Source organism: Ochotona princeps, chromosome 13 (assembly GCF_030435755.1).
Source record: "Ochotona princeps isolate mOchPri1 chromosome 13, mOchPri1.hap1, whole genome shotgun sequence".
Taxonomy (NCBI): Eukaryota; Metazoa; Chordata; class Mammalia; order Lagomorpha; family Ochotonidae; genus Ochotona; species Ochotona princeps.
The window spans coordinates 42,847,662-42,857,039 of NC_080844.1; the positions used below are offsets into that span (position 1 = coordinate 42,847,662).

Here is a 9,378-nt window from a genome sequence, read left to right on the forward strand (position 1 = left end):
GGAAAGATGGACACTGAATAAGCAATTATAAGACAGGTTGCTATGCAGCATTCCAAAGAGAAAACTACCCAACTAGTCCATGACAACATCTTTATTTCCAACCTTTCATTCAAAACTAATGAATATGTTCAATCAAAATCTAATATCTCCAAAATCAAACTCCCTCAAAACCAAACTCCTCCTAACCAAATCCAACTTCCCCAATGTTTTTCTTAATGGTACTGCCATTCTCTCAAGCAAGAAAACCTGAAAAACCAATTCCCTTTGCATTCAAGAGAACCAACAACATTAACTTGTCCTCTTTTACCTCAAACATTAGCCTCTTTTTAGTCACATCATCACTACCCTAAAACTCAGATCCGATGATACCATCTTCAAACATTATATGTCATGCTGTTCATATAAATCATCCAAATCAAAGACATAAAATGTTTTACTTATTTAATGTGTGTGAAACATGTTCCATATACAGTATTAAGGATACAAAAATAAAGAGAATACTTTCCTTTAAGAAGTTCACAGTTCATAGTGAAATCAGACAAGTAAATGATTAACAATAAAGAAGTGTTGGGCCCAGCGGCGTGGCCTAGCGCCTAAAGTCCTCGCCTTCAACGCCCCGGGATCCCATATGGGCGCCGGTTCTAATCCCAGCAGCTCCACTTCCCATCCAGCTCCCTGCTTGTGGCCTGGGAAAGCAGTTGAGGACACCCCAATGCATTGGGACACTGCACCCGCGTGGGAGACCCGGAAGAGGTTCCAGGTTCCCAGCTTCGGATCGGCGCGCATCGGCCCGTTACGGCTCACTTGGGGAGTGAATCATCGGACAGAAGATCTTCCTCTCTGTCTCTCCTCCTCTGTGTATATCTGGCTGTAATAAAATGAATAAATCTTAAAAAAAAAAAAAGAAGTGTTACAGTTAATAAAGGACTACTGTACCAAAAAGTATGATTAATTTAGTTCTGGCAAAGGAGTCAAGATGAATTATGAACAAAATCACAAGCTGTTTCAACTGAGCTCACAGAAACAACTCTAGGTAATCTTCATATACAAAGTAATGAATCAAAGATGTGAATGCTAATGCATACATATCCCCATTCATAACTACTTTCTATCTTAGAGGGCTGAAAAACATATACATGACACCACTCCTGCATACAAGGCTCACAGCTGCAAAATCTATCAAGGTATTCCTCTCTGCTGCACATATTTTCAGAATCTTTCTCAATACAGTGCTCCAAACTAACCAACACCAACTAGTGTTAAAATGAAAACCTGGGGCCCGGCGGCGTGGCCTAGTGGCTAAAGTCCTGGCCTTGAAAGCCCCGGGATCCCATGTGGGCGCCGGTTCTAATCCCGGCAGCTCCACTTCCCATCTAGCTCCCTGCTTGTGGCCTGGGAAAGCAGTCGAGGACGGCCCAATGCATTGCGACACTGCAACCGTGTGGGAGACCTGGAGGAGGTTCCAGGTTCCTGGCTTCAGATCGGCGCAGCACCGGCCGTTGCGGTCACTTGGGGAGTGAATCAGTGGATGGAGGATCTTCCTCTCTCTCTCCTCCTCTATGTATATCTGCCTTTCCAATAAAAATAAATAAATCTTAAAAAGGCAAATCCTTTCTGCACAGTATAATAATGTGCATAACTGATACATAATAAATACAATGGAAAACACTGAAGAAATGCTGAAATGTACACTTCGAATGTAATGTAAAAGAAACCTGGAATATGGGCACTAACAGACTACTGATTGCAAAAGTGTGTTTTTGAGACAGGCATCCACTTAAGATCAGAATGTTGATGACAAAAGACATTTTGAGAACCTTGCCGAAATGTTATAAACCTAAATTGTAAAAAAAACGTGTTAAAGGAGCCCTATACACGTTCCTTTAAAAACGAAAAATAATATACTTCAAATAGGGCAGCTTTTTATTTTATGCAAACTGTGAATTGGAGATCACAATATGTGCTATAGTACACTTTCTAAAGCAAACATTTTTTAGAATCATGATGATGACTGAGTGTCAGAACTAGAGCCAAACAGATGGGACAAATAGAAATCCCATTAGAGTTCACTTTCCGAATGTCTTCCAGCCAGGAATTTGTCTCACATGGATGGCAGGAGCTAAATTCTTCAAGTTACCACTGCTGCCTCTCAGGGTCTGCACTGGGAAGAAACTGGAGTCAGTCGGGAGCCAGAACCAAAAGTATAATGAAGGGATTCCAACTGGGTGGCTGGCACCTTAATATCCAGGACAATTCCTGGCTCCCCTGATGTCACTCACTGCAACAGTCAGGAAACCTGAACAGAGTGGGAGAGTTGTGTTGACTGATGTAAGTACTATCAGAAAATTTAAACAATTTTTGTAGCTTAAGATCCTTTCTGGGACAAGGACAGAAAGAGTAATCAGAAACATGCACGCTGATTTAGGGTGAACAACACAACACTTTTTTTTATCCTTGAGACTAAGGGTACCCAAGACAAAATCAAGGGTTTTTTTTTTTCCAGAGAAAATGTGTCTCAAACACCATGATATTGGAAACCACCAAAAGGAGGAGTCTCAAGGAGAAGACAAATGCAGCAACCACTACAACCTCTGCAGTCCCTGCGCTCCCCCACTTTGCGGGAATGGAGTGCCACTAAGGCTCTTTCCTCACCAATCTACTTCTTGGCAAAAAGGCTTGTATAATTTGCTTCCAAAACACACCAGGAAATCCTATCAAAATATTTTAAACATTTTCCTTGACAAAATGTTGGACTAGCCAGAAGCACTGAAAAAGACATTTTAACTTACCTGCAAAGAGTAAACAAGAGAAGGGGAAAAGTCCAAGAAGCACGAAGCAGGGTGTCAGGAAATTCCTGAGCTTGGAATAATTCCTTTCATCTGAGGCCTTTCTGGCAAGTGGCCAAAGAAGAGGAGGTCAATTTGGGCTACCTGTGTTTTTTTATTTGTTTGAGATTTATTTATTTGAAAGGCACAGTGAGAGAGACAGACAGATCTTGCAATCACTGGGTCCCTTCCCAAACGGGTACAATGGCCCGAGCTGAGTCAAACTGAAGTCCAAGTCCAGGAGCTTCTTCAGGTTGCCCACATGGGTGCAGGTGCCATCATCTGTTGGTCTCCCAGGAACATCAGCAGGAAACTGGACCAAAAGTCGAGCAGCTAGGACTCAAACTGGAACCCACATGGGATGCTAGTACTGCAAGTGGTGGCTTAACTTTCTGTGCCATAATGTCGGTCCCTTTCTGCAATCCTCATTTGTCCATTTTTCAATTCTTGAAAGAATGTCATTGTTGGAATCCTAAGCTGTCTCCTTTAGACAAAGGCTTCTGACATTGTCTTCCATTCCTTTTCTGTCCTACCTTGTTCCCTTTGCTCTCCTTTTCTTCACTTTGCCAAATTCTACTTATTCTTCAGAGAATAAATCCTTTCTCCAATCCTTGATTAAAGCCTTAACCAGTCTCACCACCTTCTGTAACAATAACCTCTGTAGCTAACTCTTCATAGGTTTTTACCATGAGCTAGGTACAGTTCTAAAGCTTGCATCAACATTTAATCCTTTAAAAACTCTAGAGGATAGGTCCCACTGTGTTCTCCGTTTAAAACAACAACACTAAAGAACAGAATTGCTACATAAAATAATTTGTCCAAAATGATCAGTACTAAGTTAACAAATTCAGGGCTCTACTTTTGCTAATTCCTGGTCAGTTTCATTAAATAAAGAACAAAAATTCAAGAAAGTCAAGGAAAATTAAAGAAAATACAGCTGTACAAAGCAATACTGAACAACTTTTTTCACTTGAGCCTTTAGTCCGACCTAAGGAGGGAAAATCTTCCTGACAAGCTACTTGCGGGGCTAGCATCCACTTGCGGTACTGGCATCCCATATGGGCACAGGTTCAAGGTCCAGCTGTTCCACTTCAGATCCAGCTTCAGTTCCCTGCTAAAGGCCTGGGAAAGCAGTGGGAGATGGTTCCAAGTCCTTGAGGCCCTACATCCACAAGGAAACTTAGAAGAAGTTTCAGTCTTCCGGCTTTGAACCTGCCCAGCTCCAGCCCTTGCGGCCACTTGGGGAGTGAACCAGTAGATGCAAGATGCAAGATCTCTCTTTCTGTAAAACTGCTTTTCAAACAAAAATAAACCTTAAAAAAAAATAAATAAAATCAAAGCTCCTTGTGTTTTAATCTCAAAAGCAATGATCTTTTCCTCCAGAAGTTATCAATGTTTCATTCTTCTTATTTAAATACGCATGTCCTTAGCTGGGGGTGAGGGTGGGGCGGGGTAGACACTAACACTTTCCTCCTGACAGAAGGCATGTATTAATTTTTAAAAGAGGAATGCTACAGAAAACAATGTTGCTGACATACTCATGTAAAATCTGAAAAAGAAATCAGAACACAACACAACCAAAGGACAGACTACTCAGCAGAAGCACCCAATTTTATTTTTAAGGGAAAGGTAAAAAGCAAAGCATATTTAAATACCTATCAAAGGAGATATTTAAAATTTTAGTTTTAAATTTTTAAAAAATTATTTATTTAAAACACACATCATAATTCTAATACAAACAAATGAGAAACAGTCTCTTGCAATAACTGTTCTCTCAAAATAGTTGTACCCAAAAAAAGCTTTGAGTCTCTCTTTGAGTACAGCTGAAAATAGGACAATGATTTATGATATATCTCAAAAAGATCTATTAGAGCTTTACAAAATCACTTGCGATAAACAATTCATTCTCTTTATAAATTTCCAAATAAATTAGTTTTGATACTTCCAACAGAAGGCTGCCCTGAACCAAAGCAAAAACAAAACAAAACAAAAATCCGTTTTGAAATCACTTAGCAGTGTAACATCAAAGTGTCTGAGTGACGCTGAGTAAGTACCCCAGACATAGATGGGATACTTCCAACAATGGGAACTAAAAACAGCACAAGCACAAACAGAACAAAGATTCTGGTGTAGGTAAGGGCCCTAAATCACAACAGACAGCCCCAAAATGATGCACCTTAAATTCACAGCGTTCTGTTTTTTGTGCTTCAAGCAATAGAGTTTCACTGCATATCACTGGTCCTGGCAGCTCCCTTATTCTTCAACAAACACTGAATAAATAAATACATACCACTTTGCTTGTATAGTGCTTAACAGGTATATAACAACCCCCCCAACACACACAACACAAAGAGCTGACTTTGTGATCTTGCTAAGGAAATAGAACCCATAAAAATTACAGTGTAAACCATAAAAAGTTCTAAGATTCCAATGATCTTGTTTTGGGGGGCTAACGGAGATGACATGAATTATGCACAAGACAGGTAGTAAGAACTACGGCTATTTCTGTGGCCTTAGGTCAGTCACTGGGCCAATGTGAGTCATTAAGAAATAGATTACATGATCTCAAGCTGTTCCAGTTCTAAAATAATTTGAAATTTGAAATTATTTTTAGTAGTGTCCTCTGGAATTTAAGGATATAGAGTAGTCTAACTCCAGATATTTCCTTGTATTTTGTTTCAGAAAACCACAAGCATAAATACATCCTATATGTCTTTCACTCATTTGAAAAGGGGCTTTCTCTGATCTTTGATTTATTATAAGTCTGTCTTTCAACAGTGTTTTTTAATTTTAATTTCAAATTTGAGAGACCTGTACCTACTCGTATTCAGGATGTGTTGTATACTCCATACAGCACATCTCCACCTCCTCACTCTTTTGAATGTATTTACAAAACTGTGGATAAATAAGCACCTTCAAATGGCATGTTGGGCAGATGGTGAACCGATTCCAATTCAGTAGGCACATATAGTAAAAAGGGGCTTCTTGGGACACCATAAAGTAGCTGTCCTTTCTTAGGACCAGCCACATAATGTGCAGGACCTAGTACAAAATAAAAACATAGGACCCTTTGCTCAAAACCTCAGAATGTCACGATGGCGACAACAGAGTATTAAAACACAGTCCTACAGCATCCTTCATCTCACGTGCTCACCAAGTCAGCCACAGCTCTTTCATGCTAATGCAGACACCAAAGTACCAACCCATTATGAACCTAGACTCGTCCACACAGACCTTAAAGCACTTACACATACCACCAAAAAAAAGAGAACTACTCAGTTCAACACCAAGCATTTTACTGTCCTATTTTAGGATAAAGAGTTTTGCCTATCAGCATAATGTGTAGAACATTATTAACTAAGAATGTCTTGGCTCAAATCCCACCTTCTACCTCTAGAGGCTCTGTGACCTCCTGCAGGCAGCTTAACCTCCTTGGTCTGTTTCCCCATCAATAAAAAAGGCAAAATGTGTAAAACACCGAGTGCATGGCATATTTTGCTATAATAGTTATCTTGTCATTTCTATCCATAAATTGCCTTCACAGAAACTAACTTAAAGGGCAAGTTTTAGCTTCTGGAAGCTGTGCCTTAACCAATAATTCAATTCCACAGTATTTACTAAACACCCATCCAACAACCTTCCTCGGCAATTTGTCGCCTCCTTTAGTGTCATTCTCTCTTCACCAGCTACTTCTGTCTTCTTATAGAAAAAAAAAACAAATTACCAGGTCATAACACTTCCTGCACTGTTAATCTGGCTAAGGTGAATGGCTAGTTATCAAAAAATAACTTCAGGAAACTTAGACCAGAAGATTTTGGTTAACAATAAAGATTAGTAATATGAATGCCACTGCTTTGAATTTTATAGCTGTATCTTAATACCATTCTTCCCGATAATATGAATCACAACAGGTAACCAAGCCAGAGCAATTCAGTGTCAACTGTGACTTGTTTGGTTCAGCAACCACCTCACATAGCTCACATTTTTTTTTTTTTTTGGTTGTATCAGCCAACAAAAACTTGATCAAATATTGTATATTCAACAATTGGCATAAAAAGTTTCTGGCAATAAAGTTGCATTTAAACTGGCACTTATATTTTAAATTTGTCCGTTACTCTAAGGCTTTTATACACTTTCAACTTACCAAATTTTAATGAAGTTTCCCCTACTGACAGTAGTACAAAACACACAACAAAAAAGCAGACTATCTCAAGCATGTATGCTTGTTCCGATAGAAGCGAGTTCAAAGGTCTGGGTTATACATGGTGACTTTTTATAATGTGTATAAGTAAACTGGGAAAAAACATTATAACACAACTAAGCGGATGCTCACTAGAACTTAAAGCAATTAAGCACCCAATGTAAGCTTGGTCTCTCTATGCTATATGAAATAAAAGAGTTCTTAGACTTGCAAGTCACCTGGCAGAACGGCGTTTTTAACTGTTTATGTGCAAAATTACCATAAGGTAAAACAAAATGATTTAAAAAAAGCATGTCACTATTGGCCATAAACTGCAGGTGGGATAGCCTAAAGTTCAGGACTTTCATTAGCTGAAGGTGGCGTCCAGTTAGCTCAGGAGGCACTAGGGAAAAGTTTCTCTCACTACAAATAAAACCAAAAAGCCAGGTCCACTAAACGATTAGGACAGGAGACTGCCTGATTTCCTCATTTCTCAGCAACAGCAGCAGACTCCCCTCCAAATACACCAGGCTTAACACACCCCAGCCCTCATGCAAAATCACACAGGAATAATTTACAGGAGGGCAACCTCTCAATTTACCTGACTTCACAGGCTCGCTCACGTCTACGTTCTGAAAATCACGGAGTTAAAACCCTAAGCCAGTCATCAACACCCAAGCTTGAATGTGAAAACGAAATTCAATAAACCATCCACATTTGGCCAAATGCAAAAACAAAACCATAAAAAGAAAAAAAAAGAAGAGGAAGACTGTTACGACCCTGACCGAAATACTAGACAACTTCACACTTTTTCCATGGGAAGCTTGCCTGGATTAGAGACCCTCGGTATGTTGGCGGCAAGGAAACGTGGAACCCGCTCTTTCACCTCAAGTTTATAAAGACTGCCCCACTCCAGGGTTTTAATCCGGTTGGGAAAAAAAAAAAAAAGAGGCCGGAGAGGACCATAAAGTAACAAACGTTTCCTGGTAAGGGTATGATGGGTAATCGCTACGCATCCACGTTCCACCGTGTCGTAGCCCCCCCCGGAGCCAGACAGCAGCCCTCTCCCCCGAGGACTCGAACCCGGGTCCACCCTGCCTGCGCCCCCTCCCACCGCCCAGCGCCCCCCGACCCATCCCAGGCCCCTTCCTGGCTCGCAGGGCCCCCAGGCCCGGGGGCGGGGCGCCGCGGAAGTCTGGTCCCGGGGAAGGCTGCCCCCGACCCCGCGCGGCGAGCCGAGTGCTGTCCTGCGAGCGCAGGGACAAGCCTCCTGTCCGCCCCCGGGGCTCTGGCCTCGCCAGGCCCAACCGGAAGGAGCCCTCGAGCGGCCACAGGGAGCTACTGGGCCTCCGGGCTCTGCAGGCCGCGCTGGGCCGGGCCTGGCAGCGAGCTAAGGATGCGGGCCGAGGGGGACTGCCGCCGGCCTGGGACCCTCACCGTGTGTTCGTGCTCATCCGCCCGGGCGCTGGGCAGCAGCAGCAGTAACAGCGCGACGGCCGCCGCCACGCCGGGAGCGCCCGGCAGCGGCCTCATCCTCCGCGCTCCCACCGGCCCGGCGCCGGCCCACCGACTCCTCCTCCGCCGCCGCCGCCTCTGCCGCGGCCGATTCGCATCCACGGGGCGCGGAGAGACGCACGGGGCCCGGGCCCAGCCGCTGCCTCCTCCGCCGCCGCCGCCGCCGCCGCCGTCACCGCCCGCTCCGGAGCCTCCACCGCCCGCCGCGCCTCCCCGGCTGCTTCCTCTGACTCAGCCACGTCATCCGGCCACCCCGACACACGCCGGAAGTGCCTAGCGACGCGGCCCACAACGGCCGCCGGGCTGAGGGAAGGCCGCGCGCCGGCCGCTCCCGCCCGACTGCTTGGCGACCCCGCAGCCCAGGTCCCGTGAGGGGCGCCCGAACGGCGTGGCCCGGTACGCCTGGGTGCCGTGTCCAGGCTCTTGAAACCTGTGACCTTGACCGAAGCGTTTAGTTCTTCCCTGGCTGCGAAATGGGACGATGGACGGACTCGCCTCTCGAGCTGGAACGATCAGGTCAGGGGCTTTACCAGGCTGCCGTCCAGCACAACAAATGACTCGCAGGTTCCCGTCTTCATTGTGGGAAATTGTTGAACTTGGACTGGGTTGTGGTGTTTTGAAGTCGTTGTGTCAATACCGTCCGCTCAAACAGAACTGGGCTTCCATTGAAGTTCTCGTCATCAGTTCCTCTTAAGGATATGCTGCTCAGAGTACAGGTTCTGTTGTGCTACTACTTCCTGTGCCTAAGACAGTGCCAGACCTGTAGAGCGACTCATGAAATATAGAGAGAAAGAAATGAATATGGCCCCACCATCTACACAGGCAGCCCTCCAGCCCAGAAATGTACAAGTTGTCTCA

At 43.9% G+C, this 9,378-nt stretch overlaps 1 protein-coding gene across 1 annotated transcript in view; it reads right to left on the reverse strand.

Moving 5' to 3' along the window:
• Positions 1-8,837, reverse strand: part of TM9SF3 (transmembrane 9 superfamily member 3) — a 66,314-nt gene extending 57,477 nt beyond the window's left edge. The window contains exon 1 of the mRNA XM_058671640.1: positions 8,443-8,837. Coding sequence (XP_058527623.1) covers positions 8,443-8,538 — 96 coding nt within the window. The 5' untranslated portion in view covers positions 8,539-8,837. The remainder of the gene's footprint in view (positions 1-8,442) is intronic.
• Positions 8,838-9,378: the final 541 nt, after the last annotated feature.